Source organism: Taeniopygia guttata, chromosome 1A (assembly GCF_048771995.1).
Source record: "Taeniopygia guttata chromosome 1A, bTaeGut7.mat, whole genome shotgun sequence".
In the NCBI taxonomy this organism is placed as follows: domain Eukaryota; kingdom Metazoa; phylum Chordata; class Aves; order Passeriformes; family Estrildidae; genus Taeniopygia; species Taeniopygia guttata.
In genome coordinates this window covers 10,786,928-10,810,673 of record NC_133025.1, presented here as the reverse complement: position 1 = coordinate 10,810,673, position 23,746 = coordinate 10,786,928, and the positions used below count along the sequence as shown (strand labels likewise).

The following is a 23,746-nucleotide window of genomic DNA, read 5'->3' as shown; positions in this document are numbered from 1 at the left end:
CACTTATAAATATCCTAACCACGTGTTGTTTATCTCAGAAATCATTCTTTATTCTTGATTTTCAAATCAGAAAAATATCCCTAAGCTTATTAATTTTCATCTCCAGTAACTCTGTTCTTTCCTGAGCAGCAGTTGACATTGCTCCCTCTACCACAGGAGAGGTCAGGAACCCTAAAACAAGACTAGGTTTCCATAAGTGAGATGAATTGTTTTGTAAAAGCTTTTATCCCACACAGTACCAGTGTGGAAGTCTGCCCAACAGAACACAAAATGGACTAAGCACCTCAACAACTCAGGAGGGCAGAGAAGCAACAAACACCTCTCAGGTGCCCTGGCATTCTCCGTAGCAGTAGGACAATGAAGACGACCAAATAAAATGTCTCTGAGGTCTAATAAAATCTTGAGAAATGATGTTCTTTAAGAAAGAATTCTACAACATCCTTTACTAGGACTAAAAGCATGCCTACCAATCAGAAGATGAGAAAAATATTTAAGTAAAAGTTTGAGTATTATCTACTTCATTTTTTATACCATTACTTATGGTTTATTCATTGTCAGCATGCAAAGACCCCTGCAAAGAAGAAAAACCGACACATCCAATAAAAATAGAATGTTTGATACTACAGCTTTTCCATTGAGTATTACAGGAAAAAAGCTTTTTCATTTGCTAAGTATAGTAATAGCTGAGTCTGACTTAAAGTTTTTGCACTCTAATGCTAAAACACCTTCTGTGCTGTAAAATGCTGCTCTTTTTGAGCTCATTCTGGGGGTAGAAGTTCTTGAGATTCTATAGAAATAAAAAATCCTAAGGATTCACTGGAATGATGAATCTTAATTTGAACAGATTTGCCTTGTCAGCTTTTGCGCCTTATGTTCTGACTGAAGTTTGTCCTGAGATTCACAAAGTTTTATCAGTTGTGCAGAGTTCTATCCACGAATTGCAGTGAAATCACTGCTTCACCCTATCAGTGCTCCCCAGATGGGGCTGTGGGTCCTGGTCGCACCGCAGCTCAGCTGGATTATCCCAAGGTCCCTTCAACCCCATTTGTTCTGTGAGCTTATTATCGGGTAACGGGATCTTTCTTTTGCAATCCAAACAGTGCAACATGTGCGTGGTGGGGAAAGACTCATAAACATTGCATAGTTTCCTTCGGGTTTTTATAATAAAGAGCAAAACAAGTCATAAAACAACCTCTGGCAGGTCACAGATGTGCAGACAGCCCCATACCTGGGCTCTGACAGAGTGGGTCAGGCTGGAGGGGGGATCTGGGGGGATCTGTTCCAACCTCCCTGCTCTAGCAGGGTCATCCCAGAGCACATGGCCCCGGATTGCATCCAAATGGTTCTGGAGTATCTCCAGTGGGGAAGGCTCCACCGCCTCTCCGGACAACCTGTTCCAGTGCCCGGTCACTGCACAGTGAAGCTCTCGCTCATGTTCAGGTAGAACTATGTCTGCACCAATTTCCTCTTACCCCTCGTCCTCCTGCTCGGTATCACCGGGAACAGCCCGGCTCCATCCTCCTGGCACCCTCTCCCCCATTTAAATACTCATACACATGGATGAAGAAAGGTCCATCAGGAAAGAGAGCGGGATGAGCAGCTTTGAGCCGTGAGGTGGGACAGCTCGTTTGGCTTTGGGTTTGTGGGGTAAAGCGGACGGATGAGTCCAGGTAAGAGCCAGCCCGAGGGCCGACTGCCAGCACCCAGCGCCGGCGGGGCTGGACCCCGAGGCGCTTCCCTGGATCCCGGCAGCAAAACAGCAGGACAGGACAGGGGGATAGAGCAGGACAGAGGGACAGGGCGGGACACGGGGACGGAGCGGGACAAGGGGACGAGGAGCTCGACCCCAGCACCCCCCGCCCCCCCCGGGGTACTGCATTGGTACAGCCCACCTCGGCGCTCCCCCGCCCCGCCGAGCAATGGAACCTCCCGCGCGCGAGCAGTTTAAATTCGAGCCCCTCCCCAGCAACTGCCTGGGGCACGCGCGCGGGGGCGTTACGGGCCGCGCTGCTCCCGGTCCCGTTCCGCTCCCAGCCCCGGTCCCGCTCCGCTCCCGCCGCGTCTCCGCTTCCAGCCCCGCTCCCGCAGCGCTCCCCCCCATCCCGCCCCCCGCCCCAAAACGCCTCGCCGCCTCCGTGCGCACGCGCGGCCGCGCCCGCCGCTCTTCCCGACGTGCACGCGCGCCCCTCCTCTCTCCCTCCCCTCCCGGCGTGGGCGGCGCGCGCGCGGCCGCGCGCCTCCGGTGGGGCGGGGGCGGTGCCGCGCGCGCAGCAGCCTCAGGGCCGGCGGCGGGAGCGGCGGCCCCGGTGCGCGGCCTCGGTCCGCCCGTCCGCAGCGCCGCTGCCTCCGCTCCGCGCCCCTCCTGCTCGCTGCCTCCCCTCTCGGCCCTGAGCCGAGCCCGGCGCGCGGTACCCGCGACGCCGCCGCGCCCCAGGTGAGGGAGCGGGGGAAGCAGAGAGCGAGCGGGGAGCGCTCGGTCCCCCTCCCTCCTCAGCGCCTCCCCGCCGCCGAGCCCCGCCGCTCCCTGCCTCGCTTCTCCCGGCGGAGCCGCACAGCCCCGTGCCAAGATGGGCTGCACGCTGAGCGCCGAGGACAAGGCGGCGGTGGAGAGGAGTAAGATGATCGACAGAAACCTGCGGGAGGACGGCGAGAAGGCGGCCAGGGAGGTTAAACTGCTCCTCTTAGGTAAGGGATGCCGTGAGGGGAGGCTCCGCTTGAGGCGGCCGCTCCCCGAAGCTCCCTCGCCTACCGAGGGTACAGTTTCATAGGAAGCCTCCGGGCTGGGCGGGGGGCGGTGCTGCCCTCGGAGCCCGGGGTACGTGCTGGGGGCCCCTCCGAAGTTTTGGGGTCGCGGGAGGCGCAGCAGCGTCTTGGAGCAGGTGGGCGCCTCGGCTGCTGGAAGGATTAGAGGCAGCGCCCGGGGAAGCGGCGCGGCGTGGGCTGCCCGGGCCCTGACTTTCATAGGAACGGGATAACGCCTGAAACTTCTGACCTGGAGTCTCTGTTCCTCTGTTGAAAGGAAGGAAGCCTTAGGTTGAGGGGATATTTGCTCTTCATGTTTTCTTGTAGACCCGAACAACTCCTGAACTGTTGCTACAGAGTAAAGTACAAAAAAGTGTCAAAAGAACAAAAGGCAAAGCACCATTTAAGTTTTGGGTTGGTTTTTTTTTTGTTTTGTTTTTTTTTTTTTTTAATATATATTTTGTGGAACTGCTTGTGTTTCTGGGATCTTACAACGGGAAATACCAGCTTGATGGAGCTACTTACGTGTGTAATATGACTTACTGTCATCATGTGTTCTTCTACTTGAAACTTGCCTTTTTGTGTATTTTAAGATATTCTTGTGTGTAAAGATAAGGTTATTTTTAAAATTACAAGAAAATAGGAAGTGAGAATTTTAAATAGAGTACATTTGTTCAGGACTAAAACTACTGGAGGTTGGAGACAACTGAATGCTGCAAGATTTGCATTGAATTAATGTTGTAGGAAGTTTCGCAGTATGTTCTGTATAGCTAAGCCAGACTGGATCTAATAGCCAGTTAAAATAGCTGCCAGTTGCAGCTTCTCTCTCAGAGGTGCCGTTTCAGGCAAACTTTTTAAATGATGCACAACATCTCACTCTCCTTGACATTGATTTTGCTCTCCCGTAGTGCTCTATTGACTACAAACATAGTAGACCTCCTAACTTTGTGTTGCTAAATTCTAAGATGGCTCCAGAAACTCACAAAAGACTGAGCACATTCTGTTGTAGATGAAGAAATGAAACAAATCTAGAATGGGAAAAACAAAAATCCTAAAATAACTTTCTAGATTTAAAATTTAACTTGTGAGGTAAGCCAGAAACAAAAGCTTGAATTGTTTTCCAGGAAATGGAAGTGGAAGCTTATTGGTGGAAACCTAAATCTGCTCGGTTTTGGGCTGGTACTGTGCCTAGTCCTGAACATCTTTGGAATCCTCAGATTATTTGTGGAAAGGTTTTCCTGTATGTGATAATAGCAATACTGCAGGTGTTGCTGCCTTTTTAAAAAGTGGCAAGGTAACACTTTGTGTCATCTGGCAAGGCATTTGAAATTAATTTTCAGTTTTTTGCTGTTCTGTATGGAACTTGTAGTGCCTGTAGTTTGGTACTTGTTTTCCTATTTTTCATCATAATTCTTGGCTACAGATGGCATCTGTTTAAAGACGCTTTAAACTTAAGAATGGATTTTGTCACTATTTTAATGCTCTTACGTACTAAGTCCTATATTATGAGCTTAAATTTTATAAATTCTCTGTTTCTAATGCTGGAAAGCCTTTCTGCTGGGCTCTCACGAGAGCTAAGAACATGGAAAAAATGGTCAAACTGCATGTGGGTTCTCAGGGTGCTCTGAGCAGCAGCTCTCTTGGGTTAGCATTTCCCTCTCCCCTGCTAACAAGAGGTGTGAAGGCTGGCAGCCTGGCTTCTCCTGGCACCAGTACTGGGATTATTGTTTTAACAATGATTGCATAAATGTTTAGTGAACTCTGGATGAGCCTTTGTGCATACACCCATGGATGCACATATTAATTTCATATGTTTTGGAATCAAAGTTTTTTCCCTTCCTCTTCCTTGCAAGTCTGTCAGGTCTTGGATGTGATGTGAACGCTTTATCTGGTGGCAAAAGTATTTAAAGTTATTTCCACTAGAGTCACTTTTTTCTCACCACTCACTTTCCCAATTGCTTGTTCAACCCACATGTCATAGTTTATCACCCACTCGGTTGTACTCCTACATCTATTTATGGGTTTGTTCTGCTAAAAAGGTACTGAAATAAAAGGAAAAGTAAAAATTGTTGTCTGCTGCCAGGAAAATGCAATGAGTGAGTGGCATCTGAAACACCTTGTTTATGTAGAAAAAGGTCATGTAGCTGTACACCTATTATTATGATTGACCCATTAAATTGGATTTATTCCAGCATATATTAAAAAAAATCTATTTTTGCATGGTGATTAGAGAATCCCACTGAAGTTTGATCTAGAATGCTCAGTTGAGGGAAGATGTGTTCATAAATTAATCGATTTCTAGACTGGAAATTGAATTTGTTCTATCATATGCTTTTCTAAGTTTTTTTTCTAAAACAGGAAATTGCAGGGATTTAATTGAGAGAGATGTGATATCGCTGTACCTGAACCCTCACTGTGAACAAAATCACTGATCCATGTTAAGTTTATATTTTGTTGTCCTGTCTCTAGGAATAAGCAGATATATTTAATCTACCCAAAATGCTATTGAATTGGATTGTCTTAAGTTTTTTGTCATATATGTAAATTGTTCATCACTTCCTAAAATTTTGAATGTAGGTATTAGGAATAAAAATACTGGCTTCTAAACATTATCCATGTTTAGATATCTATTTTAAACTTGTAATTCTGTCCACTTCAATGTGCTATCCCAAGAGCAGGAGAACCTTCCCTGGAAAATTTTGAGAACCATCATTCTTAGAAGTAAGCTGAGTTTGACCTTGTAGTTGGTAAGCCAGATGGAAAATGCTTGTTTGTACATGGGATTTGATGATTTTATCTTTTAAAACCAGTACATAAACAAGCTAATTTACTTTAATACTATTTTCAATCAATGTGTAACTTAAATTTCATGAGAACTGAACAAAAAATATAAGTGCAATATAGTATATTTGCTATAAAAGTTCAACATACAAAAGTATATACTTTTTGTTAAGCAGTTTATTTGTGACAAGTTGACAGTTCCTAAACTTGTGTCCTAATTGAAGTAATATTTTCTTTTCTTCTATTTTCTATTTTTTTAAACAAATAAACTCATATACTTAGTGTAAGATTTTTGAAATGCAGTTTAGATTTTGGCTGGCTTCCAGGCAGAGAAAGTAGTAGATCCATGGTTCCTCATCTTAACTTTTAATATTCAACAAATAAAAGTTCTAGTGATGCTTGCAGAATGAATTTAATTCTACTCATGTTGGAGGTGGTGATTGAGTGACCAGTCTGTGGGCTGCATTAATGGACATGTGATCCTGGTCAGGTGTGCATCCCCAAGCACATTTCTGCTGAATTAGCTAGAACACATAAGACTGAATTTATGCCAACTACAGGAGAACGGGCAGTACCTCATTTAGTAGAATGCCTTCTGGTATGAGGTTAAACTCATCAGGTTTTATGAATCCATTCAAATTGGCACCATGAGTTTATAGGATTAGCACGTTGTCTTTTGAATTATCACATCCTTCACCTAGCATAGCAAATTTGCTGTCGAGGTTCTTTGTATCTTGGATGAAAAAGGCCATAGGTATGTCCTAAACATTCTTTAGGAATGGGTTCTGGGATCCAGGAAGTCACAGGCCCTGTGTTTGGCAGCTGTCACTGTGTGTCTCCTTTCTGGATAATCACAGTTGTAGATGTAAGTTTAGTGGATACCTTCGTCCTCATGACTAGCAGAGCCACTTTTCTGTTCCTGAATAGATCCTTGTGATTCATGCTGGAATGTGTGCATGTCATGTTCTTAAAGATAAGTGACATTTAGCAGGCAGTGCTGCATTTAATCTTTTCCATTGCAGCTTCCTGATCCTTAAGATGGTAACTAGAACAATTATATTTAATTTTCTAGTTCTTCACATCTCGGGCATCTTTTTCTGTCTCCTTTTCTTTTGTTCCAGACCTGTATCTTTCTGTCTGCTCAGCCAAACTGACTTTGCTGCATACTCATCTTTTCAGCAGTGTGATCCTCACAGTGCTTGGCACTACCTGGTTTCTTCCAGAACCCATTGCACATTGGACTGAAAAAAATACATTTATTCTGCTTGTACCATTACTTCTCTTGCCTTTTGTCCAGAAAATTCTTTTTCCACACTTGCAGACAAGAGACTTTAGGAGTCTGAACTTAGGGGACCTCTCAAAAAAGCCTTATTCTCACAAACAAGTATTGCACATTTCAGAGTTGTTGACCTTATCTTTATAAATTGTGCCAGCCTAGTCTAAAACATTTCTAACAAACTATTTCCTGTCATGCCTTCAGAGATAAGATCTACAGATGCTTACTAAGTTACCCCTTATTTAAAAGCTGATTTCTGACACCTAAGTGTTTAATGTTTGGGTTTGGTTTTTTGCTTGTTGGTCTTGTCTGTGTTAGTGTGAACACCCCTGTCCCCCTCCGCCCCCCAGTTCCTGCCTGTCTCCTTAGATTTATCTGGAGCTCTGAACTAGGCTCTCTTGCATTTTAAGATGGTACAATTGGACTCTGCCAATCAGGATGTTACTTATGTGGAGTGACTAGATTCTCATAGTGTGATAATCCCCCTTGCTTTTGTGGAAGGAGGCTCAGGGATGTGCAGAAAGCATATCCATTTAGTTATGGTTGTGTTTGTACTACTGCAGTGTGAGTTCTTTTATGCTTGTCTCCATCTATTTGAATGTTGGTGTAAAAGTTCACAACATCATCATATCGGTCTTTAATGTGTATAGACTTCAGTACAAATTATATTTAGCGATTTCAGGTCTTCTGTTGCATTATTACATTTCTTCTTTCTGGAAGTTACTTTATAAAATCACTGTTTATGATTATATCATGATTTTACTTCTTTAGCATTCTTAAGACAAAATTTACTTCAGTACCTATTGTTTTAGAAAGGGCTAAAGAGAAACTATGCTTTATTTGCTAGCTTGTGATACCAGCAGCAGTATACTTTACTTTTATGAAATCTTGATTAAAAAGTCTAGTTATGTATACATAAAAATTGTACCAGGTATTAAGGATTTTTAAGAATATTTTAAGAGTTAGAAAGCATTTTAAGCTTGAGAAATTGTTTTTTCAACTTTTCATTCAAAAACAGTGTAAAGCTGCTGCTGGTTGTTTTTTTTTATTTCTGAATTGGAAGCTCTAGTAAGGTACTTCTTGATAAGCTGTCCACTCCTAGCAGCAGGGGTACTTCAAGGCCATTCATAAATTTTGTAATAAGCTATGATGTAATTAGTGTCTTACTTTTTTCTGCAGCACAGTTTATTGTATCATCATTATCATATATGACAGTTTTTCTGTCCTGTGGATTATATTACCAAAGTTGTTGTGTATTTCAGTTAGCCTCCTTTTGTGAAGTTATTTTTAACTCGCATCAGAACTAGACTTTACAGTGCAGCTCCCAGCATAGTTGTGTTGGCATGACTTAAACTTGGAGCTTTGTGCTGTAGTTAGGCTGTAGTGATTTATATACTCATACTGCCAAAGTGGGTTGTTCTTTTGCTGCCACTTTTGCCCTTTAGTTGTTTTGGTACTCTGAGAAGGAATAAATAAGTAGCCAGCACATCCTAAAGTCTGGCCAAATAATTTGAAACCAAGCCATGAGTCTGGCTCAGAGGGCATAAAATTCTGAAGTCAGTTTTGCTGTTTAACTGATGGATGTCTGCAGCATTTCCTGTACCATGCTATTTGGCAAATGTGGTACAGCAAAACTGGATGTAGAAAATAGGTATTTAAGATGTTCCGTTAAGTGTGAGGTTTGTTTTTTTTTTTTTGCCATGGAAACGCTGAAATAAAGATCTTAACTGGCTTGATAATTTGCTATTAAAAGTTTGTGGTTTTTTTTCCCAAGACATGTATAGGAGAACCTGTATTAATAAAAACTTCCAATTCTGAATCTTAGTCATTGTCCAGCTTTTACTCAAGTTTGCTGTTCTATTTATTCGCCTTGTTTGCTCAGTGCCCTACTGTTACTTCAGGCTTTGTGTAAATTGCACAGTTATTCTGTAAATGGAACGTGGTTGGCTTTACCTGAGAGATTCTGTATCTGCAAAGTATTGAAGTTTGTAAGGTATATAGAGTCATTGGGAAAAATCAGAACTTTGGATTTTTCTCACCCAAAACTTTTCACTCTTAGAAGTCCATTTTTTTAAAGTGACTTAATATAGTGACATTTCTGAGTGGAAGGATAACTAAGATTTTGAAATGAGACTATTAGGACAAAAATAATCTGGTTTTGCTGGGACACTTGTGTACCAGGACTGTATGCTTCTTCAGTAGGAGATTTGAACTCTTCTTAATGCTAAACATTTTCCTCTTCTTGACCATTAAGTAGGAGCAGACAAGGTAAAACAAGATTTCTTAATAAGGATGGGAAGTAAAGGATTTTTTAGACTAATTACCCATATTTATGACTGCTTATAGTCCTTTTACAGTACAGGTGTAAGAAGTATTAGAGTTGGGGTTTTGGAAGACACTTCCCATCATCACAGCTTTACCAGAGTTTGCAGAGCTATGAAGCCAGCTTCAAGGTCTCTGGATTTATCTAGCTGACAGGCCTATGTATCACCTCGAGTCACAGATGCCCATATGCACCAATTTTGACTCTGTTTCATTTTGGTTCAACTGCTGACCACCCCTTCCTTTGAAACATATTTCTGTTGTTTTTTTGAAGTTACTTTTGGTATAATTCTTTCAGGCTCTAAGCTGATGGGGCTGATTGACATAAAACAGTTAAGAACCAATTCTTTAAATAAGAGAATTGTTAAGTATGTGATAAGCAAGTAAATTCTTGCTAAATATTTGATAGGCAAGTAAATTGGTTTTCTGGCTTTGGTAATTGAAGGGTCATTGAAGCTTTAAATAAGACCACCTCTTGAATGTTTTGGTAACAACTTGTTAATCAAGTTGCTTTGTTGACATATAGATGTATGCTTACGTGAGTACTCAGTATTTATACTTACCAATACATGTAAATGTCAATATTGTATGTACCTATAAAATTGATACTAAAATCAGAATTTTTTTTTTTGTGAAGCAACTTATTTAAAGGAATCAACACCATTCATATATACTGTGCTTCAACTTCTGAAATAGACTGGACCTCATTACTTTTTCAAATATTCTAATTAGAAATGTAGTGTTGCCTTTGTAGTGAGTGATATACTTGGCAAAGGTACCTGATTAAATCTTTAGTGAAATATAACAATGTCTGGGCAACCAGAATGGATGGGAAGTCTTTACAATCATTGCTCTAAGCAATTGTTTTTATAGAAGTAATCAATGTACTGTGATGAAAATTCCTGTTGAAGCTGTGAAGTGGGTTTATAATTAATAGTCTAGAATTTAATATTACCTGTTTCTTGAATTGAATTTACTGGTACAATCAAATGGCTACCTGTAATTTCATCTTCCTTTTGCTAATTTGATAAAATAATTTTTTGCATATGACTTTGAGTTTTTTACATGGATGAAGCTGTTGTAGTTGTTTGCATCATACTACAAGTTTTTTTATTGATCGCTGTTGTAAGGACATTCTGAATGTCTGGGGGTTTTAAATAGTTTCCAATAAAACTAAAGAGGTTCTTGCCTACTTTCTAAATCTGTATTGGAATGCTGGAAATAAGCAGTGGATGTTGTCTTACAAGCAGCAATGCTATTCTTGAAGCTCCGCTTTGCTAAAAAGGAAAGTGCTCTTGCAGCATCTGGCTGAATAGCTTTGCCCTCTCCCTGTCACTTTAAAATGTTTAATTCTTTTTTTTTTTTTGCTGGTTGAGTAGTCAAACTGGCTGTCCTGATTAGACTTAGTTTGCTGCTAGAGTGGTCAGTTCAACTGGTATTTCATAATGGTCTGATGAGGACCTGACTAAAAGCATAATGAGGAGCAGAGGTGTGTGCTGGAAATGCAGAGTAGCAGGTGGAGGGGAAAATGGATGCAGAATAGGATGCTTTCAATTGCTGCATTTATGTGTCACAATTCACATTAGAATTGGATTAGGAATAATGTGAAATTTGCAGGACCCACAAGGTCCTCTTGGTACACATGTTAAACTCTATTCAAAACCCACTTTTTTAAGACTTCTTTGCTACAATAGGAGATAGTCAGCCCCTGTTAAGGAATGTGTTGATTTCCAGTTAGAGGTAGGAGTTTCTTTTTGTTTCAAATCCAGGGACCATTGATCAGATCTGTGCTTCTTCATGCTCTTCTATTTTGCGGGTTGTAGGCTTGACTTGGAAGAATCCTCTTCTACTTAGCACTTCTTGGTGAGGAATGCAAGATGGCAGTAGGCAAGAAGTGAAGAAGTAGTGGTAGTGAAGAACTTCCAGCCCAGTTTCCAAACAGTAGAGAAGAGAATGGAGGCAACAGTAAAGTCGTAGTAATATTAAAATAGAATACAGTGTGAATGCAGTATTGGAATGCAATTTTAAAACTTGCTATTACTAGAGATATGGGTCTTGTAATAAACAAATTAGGAGTAAACCATACAGTTGTTTCTGAGTATTTATAGATTTTATTTGAAGAAATGTTTTGAATCTTGTTGATTTCATGTCTGCTAGTAATGTTTTATACAGTAATAATAAGTTGAAAGTGAAATAAGTTGTGAAGTCTCATTGAAGTGTTGACTATGTTTGTGATGCATTAAATTTTTCTTGAAGCCTTTTGAAAGTGGATTTCTCAGCTTTATGCATATCCTTAATAAATCTGGTAAACTCTTGGCAAAACAGTTATATTCTTTCTAAAGCATATAAATGCTTAAGCATAAAGCTCTTAAATCATTGACTTGGATCTCTTCTAATATGCTTTTGGGCTGCAGTGTTGGCTAACAAAAGCTGTTATCTAATTTCTAGATGAGGGTCTATATATATTATTTTCTCTATCTGCTGCTCTGGAACATAGAAGTGTTTGGGGTTAGGTTAGATCAGCCTTGATTACATACTTGTTTGAAGCCCAACACCTATTTATGTAGGTGTTGGTCTTAGTCTTTGCTTCTGGGATAATTGGGTGCAACTGTGTCTTGGAGGGGGTTGAAATTTATATATACTTCAAAGCTGTCTCAGTTTAATATGAGACTGGTTAAATACAAATTCTGTTTAAACAACAACAAAACTCCAAAAGAGCTGTATTTTAGAAGTACTGTTCACCCTACATCAGGGCAGTTTTGTGTGCAAAATGCATGTGCATATAACAAAAAATAAGGTGGACTGTGCTCCCGAATTTTTTTTATTGCTTCAAAAAGAAATAGGAGTTAGAAAACATTTATATTTGAAAAATTGTTCACTGATATCTAGGATCTTTTTGCATTTTAATCTGTCACTTAAAGTCCATCTGAGTTCTGGTGGAGTTGGTGACACTGAAGTGAATTTAGGTCAACTATCAATATGCTTATTCTCTTTATTTTTGTAGATATTAGTCCTTGAGCTCCAGGATGAAAAACTCTTAAGTTAGGTGGGGATGAATACTGAAAATTTACATGAACTGAAGTTTATTGCTTTGTTTCTACAGTAATGGGACAGCTTTTAGTGTAATTGCATTATCCCTGGTATAAACTGTGACAGTACCCATTTATCACATTTGCAACTAATACCTTGGTGTTATGTAACAAGTTGAACTTTGAATAAAATCAGCTGAGATTTACATGAGAGATCTTTTTCCTGTTTTGCTAGAAATGCACACATTTTTCTGATTGTCCCAACTCTGCGAAGTTGCATAGTTATTAGGTAGCTGGGACAGTAGGTTCTGTCAAAACTGTAGATAGAACAACAGTAGTGTTGTTTTGAATTGGAAGTGGGGCCTGCAATGACAATATGTTATTGCAAGTTCTTTTGTTGTATCTCTCTGTCAAAACAACCTCCATAGAGTATGCCTTTGTTGCAGGGGAGAATTTTTTATAAAGCATTTTTGGTTGTGATTAATGATAGCCTGCTTAGTAAGTTTGCTCTGGTGTCTCTGAACCTGCCATCTTTGCACACCGTATTTATAGCATGGTGCACTGTAAAAGGCCATGAAGGCCAGCCACACTGTGGAGAGCAATGTCAAGGAACTGTGGATTTTTGGAAGGTTTATTAGATGTATATTTGAAAGTCTGGATGACGCATGCTGTACTCAGTGACAGGAGTTGATGGTAACTCTCTTGATAGACATTGTAAGAGTAAAGAACTTGGTTCTTTCTGTTGGAGCAGTCAGCATTTATCTCCTAGATTGGGCTTACATACAACAACCACTGAAGCTCATGTTCAAGAAAGTCTTTACTCATATTCTTTCATACCATGATTTTAAATTAGCTAGTAGTTGTTTCAGAGCATACTACTTTGTATGGAAGAAGAAAGCCCCTTGATTTTTTTTTTAAGTGCGAAATTGAAATCTTACTTCAGTTTTGTAGAGCAGATATAGTTATTTGCTATACTGAAGTTCAATTCAAAATACAAGTATTTGGGCTTTGAATTTTGAAGAGATTTCCAAGTATTTTAGATGACAGTAGTGTGGATGCTGGCCTTTGATATATTTAAATAGCCAACTGCAAATCTTACCAAGCCGGTGTCAGTGTTGACATCTTAGATAAACCTGAAGCCACAAATGTTTAGCTGCTGGTGATATGCCATATAGTTGTCAGGCAGCAAATATGATTACCAAGTGGTTTTCATCACCAACGGTGCATTAGCACCTGTATTTAATTTCTGGCATAAGTGAGAAATTTATTTCCAAGCCTTTGATTCTCAGCTTGTTGTGGTCTTGCTAGGTTTGGCACTTTGCACGAAGGAAGCCATAGCTCTGTCTTAAGTGAAGGAAAAACTACAATGGCACTGTCCCTGTCTAAGGCACTGGTGTTTAAGAGATCTCCTGTACATTCTGAACAGATACATCTTTTTAAAGTAGCTTCAATTCCAACATACCACGTTTCCTTTCTGTTTCACAAAGTTTCTGAAATATGACACTTGGCATTATACTGGTGCTCTCCTTTAGTGTGATGACTCCCCAGTGCAGTTATAAGTGATGCACATAATGATAAAAGGGTTCCTACTATATAGCAGCAGCTAGTAATTTGAAACAGCTAAGGAATATAGAAATGTTTTTGAGGAGCTGGGTAGAATTTGTATTCAAAACTGCATGCATTTAATTTTGTATGGTACATAAAATGTCATGTAATTTCTGATAGGTGTTTGCTTATCACATGATTAAATTCTAAGCAAAAAGAACACTTCATAACACTTTGTCATAAAAATATATGAAGCACTAATTGAAGATTGCAAGTAGCTCAAAACTCAATTTGTACTTCTAAAGATGTGAATAGACATTACCTTAAGGTTTGCAAAATGGAGTCTGTGCCCTCCTTGTTTCACCATAAGATTTATTTTTAGAATTCATTGGGTTCCAGGGGTTATATTGAATGTAAACCCATATTCTCTCCTTGTTGTTTCAATACTAAACTAATTAACACTGTCTTTATCACTTGCTTATGTGTGTGCTCTAGTAACAATCTAAAACAGTCTAGTAACAGAGCAGTCTATTAGATTTCTAGACCTGAATAAATATACAGCATGCTACCATGAGTTCATACTTTTATTTCTTCTAGAGATTACATTTTATTTTAACAATTTTCTTAAATTATGTTTTATGTATAATAGACTGACTATTTTATTGTATACAGTTCATTTCAAACATCTAATAAGAGCAATACTGAAGACCTAGGAAATAAATAATTAGTTGTAATTCTTTTTTGATTTCTTAGGGAATTTACAAAAGTGACAGTGGCATATGGGTGTGAATGGTATTGCTTCTGTAGGACTAAGCATGCAGCTACTGAAACTGTGAGAATTATCTCAGTTCTTTTATCTGAGTCAGTGCCATAATTTTAGAATCTGTCACTTCTTTGGTTTATATCAGTGATGTAATCTGGGATTCACTCTATTACTACATGGCTAATTTACTAAAATATTTTCTAATCATACAGATTCTTGATTCACTGAAAGATTCCGGGCATGTTCAAATTACAGTAGCTGTGGAAATTCCAAGACTAATGCCGCCTTTGAAGTAATGAGTACTATCTACCTTTGATTGACTGTATGAAAACAGTTGGGAAGGGAAAAAGAGACATAAACTGTGAGGGCTAGCAGCTGCCCCAGAATAAATGGTGGTAGGTAACTGTTACTGCTCGGTGACTTCAAAAAGGGGGAGTGGACAAAATAAGAAAATTTGGGCAGAGCAGTGTGGGTTTGGAGAATATTTCATTTTGTGTTCAACCTGTCTAGAGTGTCTTGTAGCAAAGTTTCCACTGTGGGTTTCTTGTACTAGCACTGATGTATTTTGAGAATAGTAACACTGATTAGCAGTTTGCATTCTAATTTTAATCTCATGTCTGATGACGTGTCATAAAGTGATAAATTTAAGAGATTAGACTCCCAAGCTACAAAGCCACGTGATTTTGTATGAGATTACTGACCCCATAGCAGAAAGAGTAGAAATCACTGGGTATTTAGCTTGTGCTGTGACCAGTGCCTGAGAAACAGGCACCATTCAGCTTGTGCTTTGTACTGTAAAATTCAAGTGTCTGACAGAATTGGATAGGAAAGTTGTGGAGAGAGAACTTTGCAGTACCTGAATCCAAAAATTTACAAGTCTGTGTATTTTATTTTAAATTTCACACGTGTCTTTATTCTTAAGTCAATCTGGTATAAGTGTCTTATTCTACAGGCTGAAAAGCTGGCAAACATCTGTTGAAAGTTCTAAATTAATTACGCTTGTCCATACTTGAACTCTCTTCTGGCAACATACAAAGCTGTTCTACTTTTTTGTGGGTTCTGCTCCTTAGTCTGACTTATTTCGTGTTATTTCAAAGCCGGCCCAATTTTTCTCTTTAGTTTTTATCTAACACTTAAGTTATTTTAATTTAGTCTGCATTTTTTTCTGTATTTTTTAGTATTATGAGGACTATGTTTATTCTATAAGAAATGGTTGTACTTGAGAGTTGATTTTGTCCAAAGAGGGATACTGTGAACTTGAAGTTTGCCTTGCTTTTTACTTTGGTTTCTTCAGTAACCAATTAGCAAATGTGTCACAAATATTACTGTTAAGATCTCAGCCCTTCCTTTTGGTACACGGGTGCATAAAACATTTGTTCCAGATATTAGTAGTTCTGGAATGCTTCCTATGTAGGCAGTGTGTGGGATAATAAGTCATGAGATATTCTAAGTAGTTTAAAGTAACGTTTTTTGCTTACCTGTTAATTTTAATCAAATTATTACATGTTTCGATTAATTTTAAACACAGATTTGCTCCATTTGGAAAGAATATTCAATTTAAGATGGTGTTTGCTACAGTTTCATAGTAATGAGTCATAGGGTGATAAAATCATTTAGGTTAGAAAAGAAACTTAAGATCAAATCCAACCCAGTCTTTTTAAATTTTTTTTTATTTCTTTTTGGAATTGACCAATTCACAGCTTGGAGAATCAAATAATGCTTTAGTTGTTTCTTAAATTTATTTAGCTCTGCTTGTCTTTCTTGGTTCCTTCAAGGGGAAGATTCATTGAGGCTGATCTGTTAAATGTTTTTTTGATTGTTTGGGGTTTTTTTAACATGAAGATGCTTTGATTTTTTTTCTGTTTCCAAAGTAGAGAGCTGGCCTTGAGAGAAAAATCATAATATGAATGTAGTCCCTCTTCTTTAGCTGAGTGTCAGCTTCCACATACTGCAGGTGGTGTGGTAGGGTCGGTCACAGGCCTGGGTTTATGTGCTGGCTCTGAACTCATGGAGTGCTGTCAGAATTCATGCTGGATCCAGGCACATACTGCTTTGGATAACACAATACTAGCTGGGAAATAATGTCTTTTGACGGTAGAGCCTGAGTATTAAACTTTGATGCAGATGACCCTTCAGATTATAGTAGGATTTATGGGGATAATGTGAGATTTTGCTACTTAAGCTGCATGTGCTTTGCTCCCATACTTTGGCAGTCTGCATAATGAAACATAAGTATCTACCTGCTTTCTGGCAAGCAGGTGTGAGAAGAGTATTAGATTTAATTCAAGTTATATTCTTACTCAAATATGTGAAGAAAAGTTATAAAATTCTTTAAATTAGATTTTTGTAGATTGTGTTGCCCTCTTTTTGAGGAGCACATGAAGGACATAAAGTGTGCAAGAGGAAGAAAGGACTAATCAGTTATTAAAACTTCCATTAATGTAATGACATAACAGTCAACTTAAATTTCCATTTGAAAGTAAACAAAAAATGCCCACTACTCTTTTAAATTCAGAAATAACATGCTGCTGTTCTTCTAGTCTAAGCAGAACTGTCATGTCTTTTAAATAATATTTTTATTATAAATAAATAGTAACAGAGCCAGTAAGACTGTTCAAATTATTGACAGTAGTGATCTAAAATCAAATATCACACTTAAATAGTGAGCAGTGAATAGCACCATTTACTAGATGTTTGAGGAATATTCAATCACATATCTCTAAATTTAGGTAGTGTTTGGTTGTGACAGTAAGCTAGCTCTGGCATTTTACATGCAGCTGTCACATGTAATATTTAATACTGCTTGCTTCTGTCTAAAACTTTCTTAACCAGAGTTAGTTCTCATTTTGCTGTTTGGGCAACTTATTTATGCTGAGATAAAGGATGGAATTTTACAAAATATATCTGTCAGAAGACCTGGCAGAGTTCTGCATTCAGGAGTGCAAAAATAATGAATTTCCTTTCAGTACAGTACAATGAGTAAGGTTAAATTTTCCTGTCTAGTTTTCAAAGATTATTAGGAATGCTGCAGTCATTTCAGTGTTCTGTTAAAGGAAAAACCCAAACCAAACAACCATTTCTGTTTTCCATTAAATACCATAGGGGAATGCACCTCCTGCAAACTCACTGCTGATGTTAGGTACTCTGTAATAAATTACTTAATTGTTATTTACATGTATTATGGGTGCTTGTGGTTGTTACTGAGAATGCTTTTATGATAATTGTAAGTATTTGGTACATGTGGATTCTAACACCACAGAGAAACATATATATCTGACTCAAAAAATGGAGTACCAAGAGTATGATAAAAATGGAGTACCAAGAGTATGATAAAAATGGAGTACAAAGTGTATGACAAAAATAATTAGATTTTTATTCTGTAACTAGCCCTGATACTGACATTCTTGGTTAGTCAAATGTGATAAATTTTTAACAGAAGATTTTATGAGGTTATGTAAATTAAATGCTGTAGTATATTTCTTAATATCTCCAAAATTGCTGTTGAATGTAGGGAATATACCATCTTCAAATTATTTGAATAACTATTAATCCAAAGCAAATTATAGTAATCTCATTAATAAAGCTAATCTTTAAACTTGTGCCACCTTTTGTGCTTAAGTGCATAATTAGCTATTTTGAGATTATTTGGTTTATAAATGCTTCAGGTGTCTAAATAACAGCTGACTTTCATACTGGTGTCTGATTTCTGTTTATTAATGTACTTCCATGGCCAGATTTTTAGATTCTTGGGAACTATTGCTGCTCTATAAAGAAACTTGCAGATTTATAAAGAACTAAGTCTTTTGCTTTGACATGAGCTAAATATGGCATTAAGCAATCTAGTTTGATGCTGACAGGCCTGCTCTGTTCCTCTGAGTTCAATGTCTCCTCTAGGTTCCTTCTAGCACTCCTTCTGTGGTGTTGGAGGAAGAGAGGAGTAACTACATCAGTAGCAGTGCTGGGGAGAAGGTTGGACAACCTTTGGCAGCCAATCTGAAATTGGGCTGAGCCTGTCCTGAAGCTACATATTTGGTTTAATAAGAGGGATATCCTAAAAGCATCACTTTATAGTGTGTAAGTACAGAAATACTCTGTTCTATAGAAATTAAATACTTGAGTTGGAAGAAACCTCTTAGAGGTTTAGGCTCAAAGCCAGGCTAACATCAAAATAGAGAAGGTTGATCAGAGCCTTGTCCAGTTGAATTTTGGGAGATCTCCATGGCTGAGTTTCTACTTCCTCTGCAGGCAGTACAACCTCTTCATGAACAGGTTCCCTGCACCTCCTTCCCATCTCTCTGAAACTGGCTGTGCTAGAGGTTCTTAATTGCCTCACATCTCTTTGTTGTGTTGGTCTAACAAGTTTACTTCTGCTTTAAGCTGTCTTAAGTGGATGTTATGGAAAGGACAGAAATATACAGACATCCAACCTTTTCTCCCCACACCAATCTTTCTAGGATTAAAATGCCCAGTTCCTTGTAGCTTTTCCTTGAATGTTATGTGACCTCTAAACAACTAAGTGACCTTCAACTAACTGTTTTTTGTCTGTCTCATTTACTGGATGCTGAGGGGGGAGTATTGTATACAGTACTTGGATACAGCATAATGAATGCTGACTGCTGGGGAAGAACAGTGTCTTTTGACTTCTCTGCACTAATGCCACTGCAACAGTGCAAGCTGTTGGCCAGGGTCAACCCAAACACCCACACAGCTGTGTGATCACTCTCCTCTCCCTTGGGATAAGGAAAAAGTAGAAGGAAGGCAAGAAGATACATGGATCAAGATGATGTTTTAGTAGGGAAAGCCATGGCTTGCACACACTAGCAGAGCAAAGAGCAGAATGAATTCTTTCCTCCTCACTGGGAGGCAGGTGTTTGGCCACTTCCTGGAAAGCAGGGCCTTGGCATGCATAATGGTTGTGTGGAAAGAATCACAGAATCGTTTAGTTTGGAAAAGGCTTATAACATCATTGTCTCCAGACATTAACCCAGCACTGCCAAGCCCATCACTAAGCTATGTCCCTAGGTTCCAGAGATAATTTTTAAATACCTCCAGGGATGGTGACTCCACCCTTCCCTGGGCAGCCTGTTTCAATGATTGGCAGTTCTCTTGATGAAGACCTTTTTCCTAATAGCCAGTCTTAACCTCTCCTGGTTGCAACCTGAGGCCCTTTACTGTTGTTCTATCACTTATTACCTGTGAGAAGAGACTGACCCTACCTGGCTAAAACCTCCTTTTAAGGTAGTTGCAGACTGTTGAGGTCTCCCCTGAGCCTCTTGTTCTCCAGGCTAAAAAACCCTAGTTCCCTCAGCTGCTCCTTATATGAATTATGTCCCAGACCCTTCACTATAACCACACTTGCAAAGGTAAGAACAAAAAAGGGTTCAAACAGTGTAACAAGAAATTACTACCCCTCTTCCTTCCTTACCAGAGTTTTTACTGCTGAGCATGTAATTCTTGTATGGAATATGCTTTTGGTTGACTTAGGTCAGCTGTCCTGACTGTATCCCTTCTTAGGGTATTGTCCACACCCAGCCTGCTCCCTAGGGCTGGGGACATTGTGGAAAAGAGAAAATGCTTTAATGCTGTGCATGCATTTTTCAGCTGTAAGAGAACCATCACTTTCTCTTACTAATGAATGTTACTTGTGCTGGTTTAGGTACAAACATGAAGTGCAGCACCATAAGGGCTACTGTGAAGAGAGTTAACTTTGTCCTAGACAGACCCAGTGCAGCAGCTTGGAATGTGACTGACCTTAACCCTAACCAACAAGGCTCCACTGTGGACTCTTCAGTTTCTTGAGCCCCACAGTTTTCCTAACCAATTAGTCCAAAATCATATGTTGGATGTGTTACTCTGTGCCACTTGCAGGACTTCACGATTGTCTGTGTTCTGAGATTCTTCAGCTCAGTCCTCTAGCGTGTTAAGGAGACCCTCTGAGTAGCACTTCTGTTATCTAACACTGGCCACCACTTCCCGGCCTCCCAGGCTCATGTCAGATGGAACCTTGATGTCAATGCATTCTACCTTTCCTTTCAGGTAATTGGTGAAGGTGCTAAACTGTGCTAGCCAGTGTTGTCTCATGGAGACTGCATAAATGCCTTCCAGTTACATTTTTGAACCCTTGACACAAGCCTTTAAGTGTGGCTGTCTAGGCAGATTTTCAGATACCCTGAAGCTGGTACTTGTCCAGGGCTGCCATGGAAGGTGGCATTGGAAGCCTTAATAGAGTTAAAGTAAATTACATTTGTTCATGTTCTTCACCCCGAAACTCCTTACTATGGGAAGTTTGTACTTTGTAAACCTGTGTTCACACATCTCAATAACCTTTATTTTGTCCAAGATGAGCTTGACTGTCATGCATCAGGTTTTGCCCTTTTTTTGGAGACAAATAAGTACAGCCTTTATCAGTGCCTTTCTGTGGTCAGAGTTTTCTTTAGTTATATTGGAATTGGACAATGGGTGATCTCTTTGCATTAGAAATACCTGTATACTGTATGAAGATTGTACTCACTTCTGCAAAGCTATATTGAGAAGAGAGGGAGAATTCAGCACAAGTCACAGAAAAACTGGGAGTGTATTATCTAAAGGGATTAGACCACAGCTGTAAGCGTTCCACATATTTTTAGAGTAAGAAGCAGATGAAAGATATATTGTAGAGACAGCAAAAATTGCATATTTTTCCCTGTCTGTTGACAGATGCTGTTTTCTTAAGCTTTGTATTTTAACATAGCTTTTTGTTTTGTTGTTGTTGTTAAGCACTTAAAATTATATCAGGTTGATTGGCAAACCTTATACCATCAGTTCTAACAAAAAGTAGGCTGACTGTTGGTTTATTCATGCAAGGGTCAAAAGACAGTTACAAGGACTAAAGCCTTAAAGAATTTTAAGGTGTTCATTTGCAGTTTTGGAAGACCATTAATACAGTGTGAAGGATGGATTTTAGTTAGGTTTTGATTAAAAAGATGGAGGAATTAAGCTTTAGATCCCTTTGAAGTTGAGCAACTATCACCTGTTCTCATTAGAAACACCAGCAGACTGTGTAAAGATTATGCTCACTTCTGTAAAAGAAAAGACTTTTTAGAACTGAGATTTGTTCTTAAAATGGCTTGATTTTAAAACTTCCAGGTGAAGGTGTATTTTTATATTAAAAATCAATTTGTAACATGGTTAACATGTTGTAACCTTTTGGAGGTTTTTATATTGGTTAGATATATGAAGTGTAGAATCAAAATGTATTTTCAAAGATTAGTAAATGCCTAATGGTGAATTTTCACGCATTTATTTTTCAGGAGCTGGTGAATCGGGGAAAAGCACAATTGTCAAGCAAATGAAGTAAGTGTGGTGAAATACTGTGATAGAGAAATATTTTTTAATTTGAATAGAGAATTGATTATTTTTTTTCTTCCACAGGATTATCCATGAAGCTGGTTATTCAGAAGACGAATGTAAACAGTACAAAGCTGTTGTCTACAGTAACACCATCCAGTCCATTATTGCTATAATTAGAGCAATGGGGAGGTTGAAGATAGACTTTGGTGATCCCATCAGGGCTGTGAGTATTCAGTACACACACAGACATACAGCTGAAATCTCCATACTATTTCCTTCAGAAATCTTTGTGAGATACAGTGTTTGATAACTAAATGCCTTTGGTGACATTTGGTCACACACAAGGTGACCTGTAGAGCAGTCAGCACTGGGTTGATTCACAACAACTATATGGTTTAGATGCTTTTTTCTGAATTCTGTCTAAATTTGCAGAACTATCTGAATCTTAAGGAGTCCACAGTCATGTCTCTATTTGTATGGACTTGTATGCTACTAGGAAGGTAATTTAAGTTAGACATCTTAAAAAATACTGCTTAAATAGGAAGGCATTTAGCTACTTCTTCACTGTACTGCCTCCACTTCTCTATTAGGTCATAGACTCAGCAATGCCGGAAACACTGCCAGCCTCTGAGCTGGATCCTGTTTCATACTGATTTCCAGTGTTGACGGTCTTTATTTTTCTCAAAGAGATGTGAATATGGACCTATTGCTGGGATCCCAATTGTTAATGATATTAATCCTGGGATTGTTCCCAAGAAATGAGACCTTTTCTGGTCTCAGCTTTTTCGAATGTACAGCTTTTCTGTACATTTTTCATCCTATTTTATCTAAACTCTGAGTTTATTTGCCATCCCACCTATTGGTTTTGATCTTGTTCTCTTACCTATGGTGAACCTGATTACATCCACATCTGGTCAGGCAGGGAGATGCTTGGAATATCTCTTTAAAATGCTCAGTTTACATCTTTTTGCTTGTTTTCTCATTACAAGACTCTATACAGTCTGTTCTGCAGTGCTGGAATTGGTCCCCAGAGTTGTTAGTCTGAACAGCAGTTACACTTGGTTCAGGATGTATGCTTTTATCTCCTCCCCACGGAAATCAGTCACAGTGCAAAATGCTCTCCAGTACTGCTTTGGAAGCCAGAACTTGCCACGTTGTGGCTGTCTCACAGGAAAGGTGGAGGAAGACTTTTGTTGTTCATTAACATGTTTATAAGTATATGTAAGGTAGTCAGGAATATTTTGTCGTAAGTTCTTTCCATCCCTTTAAGGTGGAATTAGAGTTTGAGAGGAGAGGAGGGTTTTTAAAAGTAAGAAACAGTATGCAGATACTTCATTCTCGACAGTCTTCAAGGTTTTATTGGTTGTTTGAAAAGCATTTTATAAATGTTAGACAGTATTCATTCAGTAACCTTGTGAAATGCAATATGTATGGTTGTCATAAGGAAGATGTTTGTAAAATTATGTATAGTGAGTCATTAAGTTGTATCTGAAGTCTAAATCTGATTGACAGGCAGTTATGGCCATTATTCTATGTACATATGTTAATTCTACCTGATGTCTCTTCAGTTGTAAGCATAACTAGTAAAAGCTTCCATTTCACTGGTTATTCCTCTCAACATTTGCTCTCATGTTTGCTGTAGTCTGCCCTTGAGACCGAAGTCTTCCAAAGCAACACTATTTCAGTACTTGTTAGTTCAGTGTTTGTGCAGGCCTCTCTGGAGTCTGGCAGTTGGTGCTGGAAAGAGGCAGATGGTAGACTTGTGTTACTGAGTGCTTAGTAAGAGAAAACGGAGGAGGAGTAAATTTAGGTGTTAGCACATAAAATGACTAACAAGAAGATTTTGAGGGCTGTGTTTTATATGATGTCAGTTTGAAGTCATCTGAGTTTCTCGACTTCAGAGAGCTATATAAATGGTGAGGCAAACTTGTGTCAGGAACAATCTTAAAATAGCTGTCC

The 23,746-nt window shown here is 39.1% G+C and overlaps 1 protein-coding gene across 2 annotated transcripts in view; it reads left to right on the top strand.

The window, feature by feature from the left end:
• The first annotated feature begins 2,244 nt into the window (after positions 1–2,244).
• Positions 2,245–23,746, top strand: part of GNAI1 (G protein subunit alpha i1) — a 33,503-nt gene continuing 12,001 nt past the window's right edge. For both annotated transcript variants that reach the window (XM_030291453.4, XM_030291462.4), the window contains exons 1-3: positions 2,245–2,685; positions 21,748–21,790; positions 21,869–22,010. In XM_030291453.4, the coding sequence (XP_030147313.1) occupies positions 2,568–2,685; positions 21,748–21,790; positions 21,869–22,010 (303 nt within the window). In that variant the 5' untranslated portion in view covers positions 2,245–2,567. The remainder of the gene's footprint in view (positions 2,686–21,747; positions 21,791–21,868; positions 22,011–23,746) is intronic.